Source organism: Vipera berus (genome assembly GCF_964194415.1).
Source record: "Vipera berus genome assembly, chromosome: 3".
Classification (NCBI taxonomy): Eukaryota; Metazoa; Chordata; class Lepidosauria; order Squamata; family Viperidae; genus Vipera; species Vipera berus.
In genome coordinates, this window is record NC_138204.1 from 196,737,159 (window position 1) to 196,755,938 (window position 18,780).

At 37.6% G+C, this 18,780-nt stretch overlaps 1 protein-coding gene across 2 annotated transcripts in view; it reads right to left on the reverse strand.

The window, feature by feature from the left end:
* Positions 1 to 1,245: 1,245 nt before the first annotated feature.
* RSPO2 (R-spondin 2) overlaps positions 1,246 to 18,780 on the reverse strand; it is a gene marked incomplete at its 5' end in the record, with an annotated part of 119,736 nt that continues 102,201 nt past the window's right edge. For both annotated transcript variants that reach the window (XM_081326017.1, XM_081326016.1), the window contains one exon: positions 1,246 to 1,769. In XM_081326017.1, coding sequence (XP_081182143.1) covers positions 1,660 to 1,769 — 110 coding nt within the window. In that variant the 3' untranslated portion in view covers positions 1,246 to 1,659. The remainder of the gene's footprint in view (positions 1,770 to 18,780) is intronic.

Below are 18,780 nucleotides of genomic sequence, written 5' to 3' on the forward strand. Positions count from 1 at the left end.
GTCTGGTTTACTGGGGAGGCCCAATAATGGATTTTGAAAGATATTTCTCTTATTTTCAATGCTCCAGATGCTGCCTCTTACTGATCTTATAGAAGAGGCAGGAAACTTTCCAATGTGATTAGATTCCAATTCCCAAATGTGTTAGCCATCATAATTACAGGTGGATATTTGTGGCTCTTATTTTGGCTGTGTCATGTGGGGGAATTCAATTATGCTTGGAAGAGTTAGCAGTAAAAGAAAACCAAGTGGCCAAAGAACACAGAGGCTGGACATCATCAAAGCTGACAACAGCCAGAGCATAGAACAACTCAAAGAAATAGTGCAAGATCTGAAGATAACAAGACTGAAGAGTCCAGGTCCATAGAATCACTGAGAGTCAGAGATGACTGAATGGATATCATCATCATCATCATCATCATCATCATCATCATCATCATCTGTGGCTCAACACCATTTGGAGGGTATAGAGGTCTCCTTACAGTTTCTGCAAGTTCATTCAGAATTAACATCATTGAACTTATTTACCTTTTAATTCCTTTTCTTAAAGTCTATTTCCTTTTTTAATTTTTTTAAAAACAACAGCATACCAGTACTTTTTATTATTATTCAGTAAACATTATTATTATTATTATTATTATTATTATTATTATTATTATTATTATTATTATTATTGTTATTATTAGAAATATGGTTTCGTTCAACTCTAGAAAGTGGTTTTGTTTTCGAATGGAATGTCATCACTTGATCGTAGCCAGCAGATAGTCTTTGAAGGAAAGATTTCAGAGGTAGGTTCGCACTGCCAGGAAAACACTAAACTTCATAAGAGCAAGCTATGTTGTCAGGCTGTCAACAGTCAAAGCTGGCTTGGACAGATTTGTATAAAGGACAGTATTATATTTCATTTTGAGCACTCATCTTTATGTGTTCAAATGATGAACTGCACACATGGAAAACAGATCCAACCTCTAATGTAAATAGGTTTATTTATATGTAGACAGCATGATATGTACACATGGGAACCACTATGCTCCTGAAATACTAAGCCATAATTCCATATATCAGTCAAGAGCAGTTTGACTATACAGCTGTTCCAGTATAGCAGGTGTGCTGAGGACCAAGTGTGTTACCTACAGATATCTTCTTGGTATCCTTCAGTCTTGAAAATGTAGTTTGAAAAACAATATGCAATTCTAACTTCCCAATTTCTTCGCCTTGTAGAAATAGGAACTTATCCCATGGTGCCATGCAGTCCTGATGCTCTTGTCTCCAAAGTCCTGTGCCAAGAAGTCAAATATTTCCTTCTTGCAGGCACCAAATTTAAATGAAAGGGGGAAGGGAACCCTCAAAAGACATATTTGACACATTTCCACTGATTGAACTCAGTGCTTTTCTTCAGTCCTGGAGGGACCATGTTTGGGGAACAATGAGAACAATAAGAACCACATTAATCATAAAAGTATAAATAACACACACAAACAAGCTTGTGGATGTTCTCCTCTTTCCCCAGGTCCAAATGCTGTCTGAGCAGCTGAATTGCAGTGCTTCCTCATGCAGGAGCTAATAGCAGCTTCTGTGTATTTTGCAAAAGAAACAAAAACAAGATATAAACTAAAAAAAAACAACCCACATGTATCACCAACAGGCCCTGGGCAAATGTCTCTATTGACTAGCTCGGTCTGTAGCTAGGAAAAAACTGTGCTGCTTCTGAGCTTGTTCCATTAAATTCTTTTTTTTCTTCTTCTTATCCTTTTTCTTCGGTGTCCTCTTTCCTAAAAAAAAAAAAAGCAAATTATATAACTTTAGTCAATGTGTATCATCTGCATAACAATGCATCATGCAAATGACATAAATCACTGCGATTACACACTCTCATTTACAAGACACTTGTGAATAATAGATATGCCCTCCCCGATTAATATATAGAGCAAGATACAGCTAAAAGATTGGCAATAATTTTATTTTTAATCACTGGCTAATCACAGGCTAATTTTTCAGATTTTCCAACTGAACTGGTAGAGCTATCTACACCTAATTTATTCAGAAAGACCTTCACAGCAAAGCGACTGACTCACAATCTTTTGTGATGTGCAGAGATTCACTGGTCCAAAGAAGAGTTATTCCATTCTTATAGCTGTTATTTAGCAGGTACTCAACTGCTGAACTCCACCCACCCCACCCAAAAAAATACATTCTAAAATTTGCCCTCGGTAGCTGGATAATATTTTAAAGTATTGTATATCAACTAATTGCTGGATTCCATCCTCTAAGAATATGCTACTTACTTAAGTTCATTTTGTTGTTGTTGTTGCCTCGATACTATGTGTGCTCATACCCACCATGTTGGCCACTGATTTTACCTATGTTCCTTTCAGGAAAGCACTGTGTGATATTGTAAGCTTTAGTGATTTCTGTTCATCTGTCTCAACTATTTGAGAATTCAGGTTTTATAGTTTCAGTTATGAGTAGAGGCCTGGCAACCAAATGTGTTGAATGTTGACTATATTAACATCTATACCAATAGTTTTACTTCATATGCTGTATATTTATTCTATATTGTTTTACTTGTTTAATTGTTTAATGTTTTTATGATGTATGCCGCATAGTGTCATTGGTTGAAATGGGCAGCTATATAAATTAAATGTATAAAAAAAAAACTATCAAAGCCCTTGAGAGTTAGACAGGCATAGTCAGCAAAGAGTTAGAGTACACAGAATTTTACACCATTCCATGCAATATTCCATAGGATTCAACACAAGTTAAATCTATAAACTGCCTAACCTAAAGCAAGATCAAATAAATAAATCAAACAATTAAATTTTATATTAAAATAATCCGATGAATAGCCATACTGCCATTGTTTTTTTAAAGAATAATTGTGTTATGTGTTGCCCAAATTTTAAAATGAGGTGCTCTAACTAAAAAAAAAATCAATTCTCAGGACCACAGAAAAAACTTTCTCCACGGAACCGGTCCCTGGTGCCCAAAAGGTTGGGGGCATCTGGTCTAGAAAACCAACTGATTTAATGTTGCTTGGATCCAGAATTTTATGCACAGGAAAAAGAAATCTTCTGTTGAATAGCCAATGCAATGATAAATTCTCACTGGGGAACTCTCTTTTTATACTGCAGCCTCTTAATTTAATAAAGCAGGAAATTCAAACTGAGGTGCATTTGCAGTTAGAAGCATTATAATGTCATTTTCACCTCCTCTGTCTGAAAATTAAATCAAACTTCCCAGTAATGTTTTTGAGAATATATAATATCTCTACTCTACTCTAAGAGCATTGAAATGTAATAGAATCACTGATCATTCTTAGCAACAAACTGAAAGCATTATTTAAATTCAGGCTAGTTATATCAGAAGCGGTAGTCCATAGGAAAACCTGACACTATCCTACAGCATACTTACTGTAGCTCAATTCACTAATCTAGTCAGTCCTCATTAGTGGTTCTGGCAACACACAACCTCCATAGGCGAATCACAATTTGGGAAAATACATACTGTAGTCCCCATCCATTCTCTCCAGAAATTCCTGGTACAACAGCAAATTACAGATAAAGCTTTGCTAGATCTCTATTTATTTCCCCATTGGCCAGGAAAGCAACTAGAATAGTTTACTGTTGTAGGCAGTTTGGGAGATGAGCTCTTTAGATGCTTGCTTCTTCAGCATTTCTCTTCCCTTGCTTCCTCCCTTCCTCTCTTCCTTGATTTATAAATGCACTGTAGTTTGGCAATTACGGTAGTTTCATAGGACAGAATATGCTTTTTAGCCACAGGAGGGCACTATGTATTCACATTTATTTCATTCTGAAATTCAGGAAGATAATCTGCCAATGTATGCAAGGAATCAATTTAATAGCATTTATCCAATTTTAAATAGAAATTGTTTGGATTTCTGCATCATTTGGGCAGTTGCTGTGCAAATTGTTTTCCTGCTATATTAAAAACAGCTCAGCCAAATTTTACTGAAATTTCAGAACGTTTTGGGTTAGCAAAAGAAATGAAAAAGCACTTTTAAATCTCCTATAGAAAATAAGATGATTTGAATATCTTGATTGTCCCCCACAGTACTGTTATCAGACCATTTATCTTTTTGTATGTTCTCATGTCTTTCCCGTTTTCTTTCTCCCTTCAACAAAAAGATGGCAAAAACACAGAATATTTTTTATCCTATTTTCAATCGTGTTCACCTATCAGTTACCAATCAATTCTTTCCTTTCCTCTTATTCCATCACTGCTAAATATGTTCAAGATTATGACGAAAGACTCTGAGAGCCAAAGGCATGCCTACTAAAATGTGCTAAACTTCAAAGGTAGTAATCTTATTTGTTCAGAAACCATGTTGACTCTTCAAGGCCTAAAAAAACATCAACAGTGCTAGTAGGTAGAGCAAATGAGAGCAAAGCTCACTTCCTACTAGCACTGATGATGTTGCCTAGTTTGGTAATGAAGCATCTGCACGAAAATAACCAGAGAGCACCAAGGACTTTGCAGTTCAACCCTGAGCTACAAATATTCTCTTCTACCATGTTGATTCTTCTCCAGGACCATTTGCTCTTCTCAAGTTCATTATAATAACTTTTTTTCACCCATTTTTCCAGAACAGCTGCTTAATTAATTAGCCTACCATTTCCTTGATATGCCCGGAATCTATGGCTGATCAGCCATTTTTTAGCAGGAAGTTACACAGTGTACATTTGTTAATAGATTGACAATTTTCACATTTGAGAATTGCTGGATGCATGTATCCTGGTTATATCTTTCTTCTGTGTTCCCTTCTTTGTGAGCCATCAGTGTTCTGTCATTAGTGTCTCATGTATATTTAGAGGAGAAAGAGGATGTATCTACAGGACTAAATAAGAGGGATTTCTTTTGCAAATATTGGGTTTTCTCAGGATGTAAAGCAATTAGATATAATGATGTTGGAAATAAATCATTTCTGAATCAGCCAATCATGAGTAGCACAATGAAAAGTAGAGTCATTTCTAATCTCAGTAAATCCAGTATCTGACCTATTTTTCTTCTGTTGGATTTATTCATGATTATGATTGTTATTACAAGCTCAAGTAGGGATAAAAACCATACGCAAAATTCCTAAAAGGCAAAATTGTCTTCCTTTGATGGCTTGACTCTATCCCAGCTGTAAAACTGAAGACGGATTAGGTGGACCACTTTCTTTCTATCAAGCAGTGTACCAAATAAAGAAGTTTCATTGCTAGTTCTACCTGTTTAATGTGTATTATTTCAGAAATATTTTCATCGGGGTATCGCTGCTCATCAATAACTTGATTTAGTTAAGAGGTAATCAGGCTATATTTCTTTGCATCACCAGTTCTCCAGCAGTCTTCCATTTTCCTGGCTTCCCATGTTTCCATGAAAACATCAGGAAGAACTCGTTCCACCAAGAATTTTCAGTAGCTGTGCTGCTTAAAGAAGCAGTGTCTTTGCAAATGTGTGTCGGAAAACACAGCTTTCACATTCAAATAAACTGTTCAACCACCTTGTCTTTCCATATCTTTGATGAACAATTTTGAAATGCCATATATGTCTATTTCCAAGCAAGAACCTCAAATCCACAGACAGAATAGAATGTATGGGCAGAAAACAATTTACCGTAGTAATCAATACAGTATGTGTTTCTAAATGGCTGGGGCATTGTTACTGGAATGGGTATTTGCTAGGGCATTTTCAGAGCAGTATTATTTATTTATTTGATGAATTTGTCTACTTATTTCAACATAATGACTCTGGAGCACTATAGAATATAAAAGGTAAAGGTAAAGGTTCCCCCGCACATGTGTGCTAGTCGTTTCCGACTCTAGGGGGCGGTGCTCATCTCCGTTTCAAAGCCGAAGAGCCAGCGCTTGTCCGAGGACGTCTCCGTGGTCATGTGGCCGGCATGACTAGACGCCAAAGGCGCACGGAACGCTGTTACCTTCCCACCGTAGTGGTCCCTATTTTTCTACTTGCATTTTTACGTGCTTTCAAACTGCTAGGTTGGCAGAAGCTGGGACGAGTAACAGGCGCTTACTCTGTTACGCGGCACTCAGGATTCGACCCGCCAAACTGCCGACCTTCTGATCGACAAGCTCAGCGTCCTAAACCACTGAGCCACCACGTCCCTCTCATAGAATAGAATATACTGGCCCTTAATTAAAAACTGCAGTTGAAAAAAATCAATACTCTGATGAATATGTGTCCTATTCTTTTTAAGAGTAAATGTATAATAATAAACCGTTATAATAGCTATTATAATTATAAGCTATTAAAAGACCGGCATAAATATAGGCACTCCCAGAGTGTTGCATGATAAAAATAGAAAGTACAATCTAATTCAACAATAAGCCCAGAGTCATTAAATGAGATGTTTAGCATATAAATTTAATAAATTAGTTAAGATCATAATGAAGCACAAACATTCAAATTTTAGAATCACATAATAAGGTCTGAGATTGGTAAGACACCCAAATTGGCAGTGATTTGCTAACAATGTCTTGCCAAACAAAAGAAATCTTATCCTATTAACTTATCCTATTAACCCAATAATTGTCTAAGTTAAGAGATACAGAAGAGAAACTTTTGCTCCTAGAAGTAAACTTAGTCTGAAGGGAACATTTTTGGAGTGAGATACATCTTAATGAATTTAAGCTAGGTTTTGCCCTAACACTGGAGTAGTCCATATGTGCTGGAGTTCAAATATTGATAGCCACAAGATGATGGCAACAGTAAGCCAACATATTCAGAGAACACTAATTTAGAGAAGGCTGGCTGATGGTATACTGTAAGTGGTTAAAGCTATGCAGAAGAAAAATTCCTTAGAGATCTTAAAGTAATCTTCAGAGATATCATATTTTCAAAGGACACTCAATGATTTCTATGTTCAACATTCCCACACTTACTAATTGCCTAGCTTTAAACCATTGCTTTTAGTTCCTATGTGTTAAATTGATATTCCCACCAAACAGTAGATCATACATAGTTCCTTAAGTGCAATTATACTACAAAGTCATACAGAACTTCAGTGAAGGTCAATAAAATCAAGGATGGAGATGAAAGAGCTGCCACACCATGAAAGGGTTTATTAGTCCATTTTGGATCATTACCTCTAGAAAACTACTGTGGGGAATAAGTGGGTTGTTCAAACACAAGACAATGAAAACCAATGCTTTGTGATTAACATGCAGACCTTCAGGGGGCTTCTTTGAAACCAAAGTAACTACTACTTAACAGCTGTGAAAATGTTCCTTCTTCGCAGTAGACCACTAAATTAAAAACAAGTCAAAAAGCAGATAGTCCAGGTTCTTAGTCAAACCATCAGAAATGTTAAATGTTCAAAGCAGTGTGCCAATTTAGACATTGCAAATGCACATTTGCTTCTTTTATCAGACAGTTGTGGATTTTTCTCAACAAGGCTAAGAAAAACTCCAATAATTGTGGCGCCTGTAAAATTTAATTTCCACAATGCGAATCAGATTACGCTCCATTAAGGATCTCATCTATAAAACATCAGAAGGTTGGGAAGGTGCTTGTTTGTAGCCAGTTTTTCATTTGCAGACAGCTATTTATAGGAAACTTGGAGGCTTTTCTTAAACTTTTTCCACAAATTAAAAAATAATAATAATAATTCTACACCTATAGAGAACAACTTTTAAACTTTCCTGTAATGAGAAATGTTCCGTATTAGGGAGTGCAGTGAATCTCCCGCTGACATGTTCCTGACATAATTTAAATATATTTTAAGACAGGGACAGGAAGAGTTCCAACTTTGGAGTCTATTATTTTTAATGGATCCCAAAGTATACTGAGGATGTAATGAGAGGTATCTACTGGCACATTGCCACCTCCTTCTTTAAAACCTGCTGGCATTTCTTATGTAAAGAAATATATCTGTTTACAGCTAAACATGATGATGTGGCATATATTATTGATTTCTTTCCTCTAGCAGCTCATGAGCAATTCTTAGTTCCTATTTTGTCCTTACCAACAATAATTCTGTGAGATAGATCAGACCAATGTTTCTCAGCAACTTTAAGATATGTAGACTTCAACTCCCAGAATTCCCCAGCCAGCCTTTTTAAGAAATCCACATATCTTAAAGTTGCCAAGGATGAGAAACACTGGATTAGACTACCTCTCTCGTGGTACTTTTTATGTAAAAGTCAACTGTGACAAGCCCTAAAAATAATCTGTGATACTTCGCTCTTTAGGAAAATCGAAACCAATACATCATTACTGACAGGTTTTGCAGGAACTAGAAATATATGTGAATAAAAAAAAATAGAAGATTGGCCTCCAGAGCCCATAGATATTTTTTCAGTTTGACTCTTCTGGATGTGCTGGAGCTTCTCTTCACAAAAGTGAAGCAGTCTGGGAATTACAATCAGAACATACTGGAAGGGCGCTGAATTTTTAGAACGCTGGTGATAAAGAACTAGCACTATACCCAGATATAGGGGAACAAAGGTTTTGTCACAAGAACCTGAGGGCACAGAGGAAGCCCTGTAGAATTAACATCTACTTTCTTGGTGTACAGTGGGAGAGGAGCAAGTTACATCCCAGCTCAAGCACAAACTTCACTGGATGATTCTGAATCACAGTCTAATCTATACCACAGAGTTAGTGTCTGTGAGGACAAAACAAGAAATGGAAATATAGAGCCATGTGTACATTGAGATTAGCTGAGCCTCCCCCCCCATGCTCTCTCCCCCCAACACACAGTGACAACAAACCCTCCATCCTACCACACGATGTGAACCAACTACACCACACACCGGCCTCCCAAGTCAATTCTGCATAAATTCACAGAGATTATATCCCATTTAAAAGCCTAACAGCCCACGGATAAAAGCTATTTTTCAGCCTGTTGGTACGTCTGGCTATACTCCTATATCTCCTACCGGATGGTAGGAGAGTAAAGAGATACCGTCCAGGGTGTGAGTCATCCCTGAGAATCTTCCTCACACTTCCAAGGCAACGAGCCCTGGCGATGTCATCCAGTGGTGTCAGGGGACAGCCCACAATGTCTTGTGCTGTGCTCACTACCCTCTGTAATACTTTCCTGTCCACGGCTGTCAGACCAGCATACCAAACCACAATACCATACGAGAGGACGCTCTCTATAGTAGACCGATAAAAAAGGGTCATTAGCCGTTGTTCTACCCTGTTCTTCCCTGAAGTAGCAATAGGAAATTAATGCAAGAAGTCACTAATATATGCCACATCACTATGTTTAGTCATAAACTGAGAACTTCAGCCATATATTTAAGGAACCAAAATAAGAAGAAAGCACAACTTTTTTTTTAAGTTTAAAAGAAGAAAATATCTATATTCCAAATTTTGAATCGACCCAGAAGAGTAATGCTTAAGATGAATTACTTTAGCAGCGATGTCTGTCTATCAGTTTGGGCCTGCACGTATAAGAGAAGTGTTTCTCCCATTATGAATCTATATGGTTGTTACAATCCACAGGAGAGGCCTTTTAAAGATACCCACATTGTTAGGAAGCTGAAATTTGTGCACACAGACATAGGGCTTCTCCTGCATTGCTTCCAGACTATGGAATTCATCGCCTGTAATGGTATGTAGGAATTATTATTAATAGCATATGGGGTCATTACAGTAGTTTGGCTTGCCATGGTACCAGTCCTGTTATTTGAAACGCTTGCACACTTCCCAAAGTTCAGCAGAGGAGGACAAGCTGGTTTCCTGCCAGAGAGAAGACAAACAGCAATTCTTGCAGCATCACCCAAGGCCCCCTCCATCCCCGGAGTTGCCTTGCAAGTAGGCGCTGCAACAGGGAAAGTTCAGAACCATTAGGAATTTGACTGCCTGCACAGAGTACTAGCTCATCTCCCCACCAAAGTGGTACTTATCTATCTACTCACATAGAACATACTTTCAAAGTGTTAGGTGGACAGAAGCTTAGGCTTCTGAACTCCCCTAAACAGCTCAGGATGTCCAACCTTAAAAAAAAAAGTAAGGTAGTAAGAGGCTGATTTTCTATAGAGCAATCCTTCCAAACTTGAAGACTCAACACTACGAATGGGGTGAGAATAGAGTGAAAGACTATGAGCTGAAATAACTATGTTATGAATCATACAGGGCAGGGTGTCAAACTGCTGGCCCGTGGGCTGGATGCATCACGAGGAAACTGAAATGGGGAAAAAGTTCCAATACGTCACGTGATGTTGCGAGTTTGACATGTCTGATATAGGGCAATCTCTTCCTCCTTTCATTGGCAAGACTTCAATCAATGGAGATCCTACAAGTGGCCCAACTTTTAAATTAGAAATAAATATATTTAATAGCTTTCAAAATTATATTTGCAAGTAGCAACAGTAATAGTTATCTGTGGCTGAGATGCTCCAGTTACATTTGAGAAAAATCTAGAAATTTTAATTTTTTTTTTGCAAAATAGTCTTAGTTCAATCTCTCTCAATCTGAGTTAAACCTCCCTGTATGGTGATGTTATCTGTTCATTCATGTCCAACTCTTGGCATTTCTATGGACCAGGTCTCTCCGCATCTTCCATGCTGCATTGCTTCTTTGAGTTTTCCTATGCTCTGGTTGATGGTGTCCAACCATTGTATTCTTTGGCAGCCTGGTTTCCTTAAACCTCTTTGTATGTGGGGATTTATATCCTGCATTCTCAGGAGAAAAATGACAGCTAGGGAATTCTAAGGCTTGATTCACATATGGAGAGCAAAATCTGGTTGAAGAAAGCTTTAAAACACTTTTTTAAAAATATAACCAACAATAAAACTATTCTACAAACAACATTAAATTGATTTATCTACAAGCTACATAGTAATCTGGGAATTACATAACAACAAAAATCTCGCTTTTCTCTTGTGGCATCTAATTCCCCCTTCCCCTGCAAAGCAATTTATCACTTGATCTTTTGTTCTTAACTTCCATTTGGCAAATATAGTTTGTTACCACTTTTACAAAGTGGATCTATTCCCTCACTGTTTACTGCTAAGGAAGTTGCATAGAAACATAGACTGTTGATCCCTGTGACATTTTTTGCCACAAAGCTCTGTGTATGACCCCCCCCCCCAAAAAAATGCTGTTTAAAAACAAAAGAAAATAAGATGTGAGCAGACAGCTGCTGCACAACTGGAGCCAAAAGTGTAGAGTGGATCCAATCCTTGGAGATGCTGCCTGCAAGAATGGCTCCAGCTGTAACAAAGTAAATTAATCATTTCAGCACCCATATGTAACAGCCAAGAAAAACTATTTTGTACATGAAATATGAAGGTTTGAATTCTCCCGTGGGGAGTCCAAAAGTTAATATAACAGCTCACTGTATCAGCCATTCAAAAACAGAATTCAGCTGAAAAGTCAAACATTGTTTAGAACAGAGGCCACACCAGGGGTGTCCAAGCTCAGCAACTTTAAAAGCTATGGACTTCAACTCCCAGAATTCCCCAGCCAGCCATGCTTCTGAGTTCTCAGAGTTGAAGTCCACAGGTCTTAAAATTGCCATGAGTGGACACCTCTAAGCTACACATTTTTTTGGTTTTTGTTGCTGCAATTGAGTCTCCATTGAGTGATGCCCTGAAGCTCAGTGGTCATGAATGGATTCTGAAGAAGGCCGAGCCAGGATTTTCTGCTTTTTTTTCCCCTCCCCTCATTGGGGGTGGGGGTGGGGGCAATTGTTTTCTGTTTTCTTTTTTGGAAGTTTACTTTAAAGTTACAAGCTTATTATAAGGCTTAAATGGGACTTTTATTTTCTTTCCCACATCAATGCAGTCAAAACCAAAACTATTCATTCTTTTGGTTTGCCACAGTCACAAGAGGATTTGGGGGCTCTGTAAAATGGGGATGCTCTATGGAGCCTGTTGGTTTCCTACCACTGACACAGATTGTAGGTCTGCACAGATCATTTGCTTTGTTAGTTATCTTGGTGGAGGTGTCTTCAGGACATAGAAGTGCATGCCTAGACAACCTCAAAGAAGCCGTTGGGCCAAGATTTGAGTGGCTCTATCTGTTTCATAGTTTCATGGAATGGATCTAGTGAAAGTTATTTAATTATCTGTATGGACTTGTAGAACTTGTAGGCATTAACCCTAAATGTAAGAAAGTCATTGTGACTGGTAGCCATGGAAAAATTTATGGAATTACCTCCATTAAAGGACATCTAAATTGGTGGCCATCATTCCACTATTGAGTAGTTATTCCAAAATTTGGTCTTCTGGAACAGTTTCAATAGGTGTACCTGGGCACAGTCTGTTTTTACCACAATATTTACAATACACAATATATTTATATGTTATTATAAGAATCTTTCCTAGACTTTGAAGTTTCAACCATTCAGCATCCAAACTTTTTTATTATTAAAAAGGGACATTTTATACTTGTCCAAAGTACAGACATGCTTAATAAAATGTACAGAGGGAACCTTTTCTATCAACCTTTGAGCTATTGCATTTTTATAAAATCAGCTCTTTCACAAAAATCCTCTGTACTAACAATTGTTCTTGTACACTGTTTCAGGCTCTCAAAAACGTATGTGTAAGTTTTCTTATTTTTTTTAAGAAATGGTCATCTTATGTAAATTATTCAATAGTGTTTTAAAAAGAACAAAGATCTTTTACCTGATCAATTGGCCCAAAATAGCAATGATAGAAGACACCACAGACACTGATCATGCTAAAGTTTTAAAACAGATGATTGTAGTATAAAAAGAGTAAACACTAAACAGGAAATTATGATTGTAGGCATTCTTCTTATCAGGGCTACTTGTTATATGAATTCTACCTAAGTATAAATACTGGAAAATATGTAGTCCTTTGGTTAGATTAGAAGTAGGCAGTGCCTATGAATACCTCTGTAAGACCACTATGTATCTTTTTTTTCTTTTAATAAAGGAAAAATGAAATGAGAAGCTAAAATATTCCAAACCAATAACAACCACTAGTATTGTTTTTATTCACAGGAAGCTAAAGGGTCCCATTTATACCCCATGGAGGCTGTTGGAAAGTAAAAACTGCAGAATTTTTGAAACTGATTAAATACAACTGCATCTTTTATTAGAGAATGTATTAAGATATCAATTATTCGAACTGCAACTCAACGCTTTACTTGGAGGTATACCTCACTGCACAGAAAAATGGCAACAGTGATCTGGACTGATAAATATCTAAGAACTTGAAGACATAGAGAGGAACATCATAAATTTGCTTTCCGTTTGAGTTGCAAGAATCCAGATGACCACAACAGCACAGAATTTCTTTGTTTGCAGGTTTTATAAATGCTGTCAGGCTTATTTCAGGGAACAGTAGAATGAGAAACAGGCACACGCAGGCACTCAAGCCTGGACTTCTCTGATAAGTAGGTTTACTGTAAAATCAAATGGTCCTGTTGTGGAAGAATTCCAGTGATTGCTATGTATCAAATGCAAGCTCTATTTACAGTGAAATCAAGGCTAAAATTCTTGCACTTTTTTTTCTTACCTTATGGCCTACAAAGGGCCTAAAGTTTCTCATTTTTCTGTTGGAAAGTGCCTTTTCAGTAACATATTAAACAGTTTGCTTTTGAGCTTGGTATACCTAAAGCTCCGTGCTTCTACCATGGCAGTCAGTTTATGACAAGGTAAGTCTTATAAGCATGCCCATAGCATGCTCCCTGCGATAACTAGACATTAGTCCCACTGAATTTCAAAGTGTTTTATAAGGCAACTCATGGAAAGTAAAAGAAGTATTTCAAAACATAGCAAATGAAGAATCAAGGACATTTGATTCTTAAAATATGCACTAGTTCTTCATTTAAGGAACCAAGGAAAAAGAAATTCAATCAACTGACATCTTAATGTATTCTCTAGTAAAAGAGGACCAGAGTTTAACTCACTCATAATATTTTCAATATTATGCATCTTAACCATTTCCCCACCACCACATATGAAACCTGATTAATGTAACTCTGTGTAAGCCTTGCTTGAATGGATATGCATTGTTAAAAAAGATAATTTTGTTTATGATTGTATCTTCATACATTTTTTAAAAAAATTATGCATCCTTACAGGTTTTCTGTATAAGAGCAATTTCTTTATTCCATTGAGGCCTGTCACATTTTGGGTGTCTTGTCTGTTTCATGACTTACTTACTTATTATTTAGAGGGCACCTATCTCCTAGGTGGTTTATACAGGTAGTCCTCAACATACAAGTCTTCACTTAGTGACTGTTCAAAGTTACAATGGAACTGAAAAAGTGACATGATCATTTTACACACTTATGACTGTTGCTTTATCCCTATGATCATGTGATCAAAACTGGCAACTTGTTCATGTTTATGACAGTTGCAGTGTTCTGAAATCATGCGATCACCTTGCGTGATCTTCTAATAAGCAAAGTCAATGAGGAAGGCAGATTCACTTAAGAACCGTACCACTAATTTAACAGCTTCAGTGATTCACTTAACAATGGTGGCAAGGTAAGTTGTAAAATTCACTTAATACATGTCTCACGTAGCAACAGAAATTGTGGGCTCAACTGTGGTCATGCATCGGGGACTACCTGTATTTTAAGAAGAAACTATAAAATAGAAAAAAATAGATCATGTATGTCAAGAAAGTAGAGAGAAACATATACATCAAACAAACAAAAAAGATAAGAGCTCACAAACACTCTACCCCAAAATCTAAGAAAATAGACAGGTTTTTAGAAAATTGAAATGGGGGAGCCACATGAATCTCTGAGGATATGCTATTCCAGTGGGCAGCTACTGTAACAGAAATAATCACTTGCTAGACCCGTGGTGGTGAACCTATGGCACGCGTGCCACAGGTAGCATGCAGAGCCCTTTCTGTGAGCACGCGCACTGTCGCCCCAGTCCTAGGCCTTCAGCTGGGTTTTATAAAACCTTTTCACTTTAGGCCTCCGCCGCCGTGTGCAAAAAAAAAAAAAGATTCAATCAATCAATCAATTTCAACTTCTCACAGGAAAAAAAAAAGATCTCGCAAAGTTGGAATTGATTGATTGAACTTTTTAGTCCCACCCAATCTGTCATTACCACCCCAGCCATGCCCACCCAATGGGCCAAGCCCACCCAATTGGCCACACCCACCCAATGGGCCACACCCACCCAATGGGCCATGCCCACCCGGCACCCGACGACACGTAAGTGGGTTTTGGGTTGTCGTTTGGGCACTTGGTCTCTAAAAGGTTCGCCATCACTGTGCTAGACAGTCAGAAAGTACTGAAGATAAATAGTTCCTTACATAATGATGCCCTATAACCAGGTGACTTCCTCTGCTTTGGCATTTCTCCACTCCACATTAAGACAAGGAATGAGAAACAGGAAAACAGTTGTGCCAACTTTGCAGTATAATGGTACCTTGGTACTTGACTGCCTCAAAACTCATTGAATTTGGTACACATTTTGACGGAAAAATGTTGTCTCAGAACTTGGCATTTTCTTAGTACTCGATGTGCTGCGATAGGAAGAGGGGGGCAGCTCTGGAGAATGGCCAGGAAGTCAGCCATGCTGGGAAGGTTACTGAAAAAGGAGGGGGATGGCCACAGAGGATAGAGAGCAAGTCAGCTATACTGGGAAAGTTACTGACATAAGAAAAGGGACAGGCAGAAAGTTATTCCCAATTGAAACAAAGCCTGATGTGCTAAGTCACAAGGTTTGTTTGGGACACATCCTTTTTGGGTTCTCATTGTACCTCCTGGAACCAATTAACGACATGAAGTACCACTGCATTATAAATTATGAAGAATCAGAACTCAAAGGTACCCTGCTAGTAATAGCTACAGTAGGTATCTTTCAGTGTAAAAGGATCAAATCTGGATTCTCTTTTTTTAAAAACCAAAAGGATTTTCATGATATAACATATATAGATACCAGTTTTTGAAAGTAAATGCCTGTGCCATCAATATTATGCATTGCACAATGTACGATTCAGTCTTTGAACGCAGATATGAAGTAACTCTTTATCAGTTTCACTATAACAGAAATCTAGATTATATCTCATGGAAATTTACTTTTATAACCTTCTGAGCCCAGAAAATCCAAATATAGAATAGCTGGGAGTAATGGGAACTGGCTCTCACATTTGAAAAATCAGTTCCAAAATTTACCATGATGGAGCCATTATGAAATACATTACCATGAATTTTCCCTGAGTGGGATAGCTTCCAACTACACAATTGCTGAGGCTACATTGTAAATCTATCCTTAAAACCAAAGGGAGCCCAGGAAAGGAGGTTTTTGCCAATTAAAAATAAAAAAACAGCTGCATTTAGTCTAGCCTATGTTATTTTTTGAAATTATCCTGCATCTGTATTATGAGCCCAATTTAACTAAACAACTGTGGATCCAATAACCACCTACAAGCAACCTATTGATCCAAAAATTCTTTATTGCTAGAAATATTTTGCAAAAGCATTGGTTCCATGTTCCAACATGGTTTCAAAGAAGGCAAGTTCAAGTATTTCTTTTTGTAAAATGTCTAGGTTTCATTTAAAAAGGCTGTTAATGCTTTGGGAATTATATGTATGTATGTATGTATGTATGTATGCATGTATGTATGTGTATGTATGTATGTATGTATGTATGTTAAATGTTTGTTAAGTATTTAGAATGCACTTGCTTAGGTCCCAGACATGGGACAAATCTTATTTCCTGTTTCAGCCTAACCCAAGCCAAAAAATTTACACAAATATGAGCTGCCACTGCTGTGGATACTGCCTGTAGATGGCCTTGGGTTAGGCTGAAACAGGAAATAAGATTTGTTCCGTGTCTGGGACCTAAGCAAGTGCATTCTAAATACTTAACAAACATTTAACACATATCTCCCTTGCTTCTCAGCAGAGAGAGAGAGAGAGAGAGAGAGAGAGAGAGAGAGAGAGAGAGAGAGAGAGAGAGAGAGAGAGAGAGAGAGAGAGAGAGAGAGAGAGAGAGAGAGAGAGAGAGAGAGAGAGAGAGAGAGAGAGAGAGAGAGAGAGAGAGAGAGAGAGAGAGAGAGAGAGAGAGAGAGAGAGAGAGAGAGCGAGCCTGTGGCCTAGGGGTTAAAACAACTGCTTAAGATGCAGTCGGCCCAGGTTCGAATCTCAGAAGGGTATGGCTGACTGATGAGAATAAGTTTGAAATGATCATATCTGTCTCCCTTTATTCTTTGTTAGCAAGCCAAAAAATTCACACACACACACACACACACACACACACACACACACACAGACACAGAGAGAGAGAGAGTGTTTAATAACAAGAGAGTCTCATGAATGCAAGAACGATGACTTGGCAAATTACTGTATTTTTACCTTCTGAACTCCATTAATGGCACAACAACTCCCTAGAGCACATTATTCTTTTTAAAACTTATGAAATCTATCAGCAGATAGGAAAAAAGTGTTCTTGAAACTTGAAAAACTGATGTCTATCAATGCAGTCAAGTCTGAGTTATGCAAACCAATGATCTTTTATTTGGGAGGAGACAATTTGTCAAGTCTTCCTACCTCATTACAGATTTGAAACAAACTGAGACATGTGGAAACCTGTAGCTCCAGAAAGGACACTACAGAAGATAATACCAGATATTTTTTTCTATTGCTGTAAAGTGTCACAGCACAGAATCTATAAAATGCCTTGGAATACTCCAATAATTGCACTGAATCATTTCACTTAAAATTTTAATTAAAGTTTCAATCAAATGCACTCAAAAGATAAATCCAACTGCTGTTTTGTGTTTGTCCACTAGCAGTCCTTATAATGTTCTTCTAAATGTGACTCTGACTCTTGTTCCCATAAAAATTGTGCAGTCCTATTTCAGGTTGCGCTGATTGTTTGCTTCTGCTGATATTATTACCAGGTTTTAGGAATTGTAATTTGCTGCTTACCATATGAAACCTCACAAGAAAGGAGGGTAGTACTTTTAAAGAAACACATTTCTTATTATTCTTATAATGTTTTAACAGTCCAGATACAAGGAAGTGGTTGGATTACAAGAAATGATACAGCAAGACAGATAGTGAAGACAAGTGATTTTTCTCTTTCATAGTATGATTTTTGCCAAAGCCCACAGCTTTTTATGACTAAGCAAGTGCAAGAAAGCTACACTCTACAGACATTAATTTCACAATTGTCTTTTTAAAAGAAAATTGCAAACTCAAATTCATCATATTTAATGGCTAGTAGTAAGAAATTCTTGTTACTAACTTTTAAGTATAATATGAAGAGCTTCTGGCTGGTAGAGATCTCTCATAAGAAAATGACTGGCTGGATCCAGTGAATTCAAAGCATTTCTGCTTCCATTTGTCATGTCCCGTGTCAGAAAACTAAACGTGTTCCTGTCATTGAGTTCATGTTCTCCAGCCTTTGTGCAGCGGATTGGGACAACTTGCCATGGCCAACTCACCACAGCCATATTGGCGTGGCCACCTCGCCACAACCATCTCAACATGGCCAACTTGCCATGGCACAACACAACATGGGATAATTCCATGCAAGTTAACTCAATGAGATAAACATTATCCATCATTGTTTTGTCAACATTATTTCAAAAAACTGGAAATAACATCAAAGAAACAATGGCGGATAATGTTTATTGCATTGAGTTATCCCGTGTGGAATTGTTCCACAGTGAGTTGACTGTGGTGAGATGGCCACTGTGAATAGTTCTTGATCCTTCTGCAGATATATCAGGGGGCTATTCAGAATCAGAAATGGGGTAGAGGACAGCATACAGTACATAGCACAAATACTAACACTTTTAATTTAATGACAAAGGGAACAAGCACATTCATAGGAAAGCTGCTGAAGTAACCCTTCCTTCC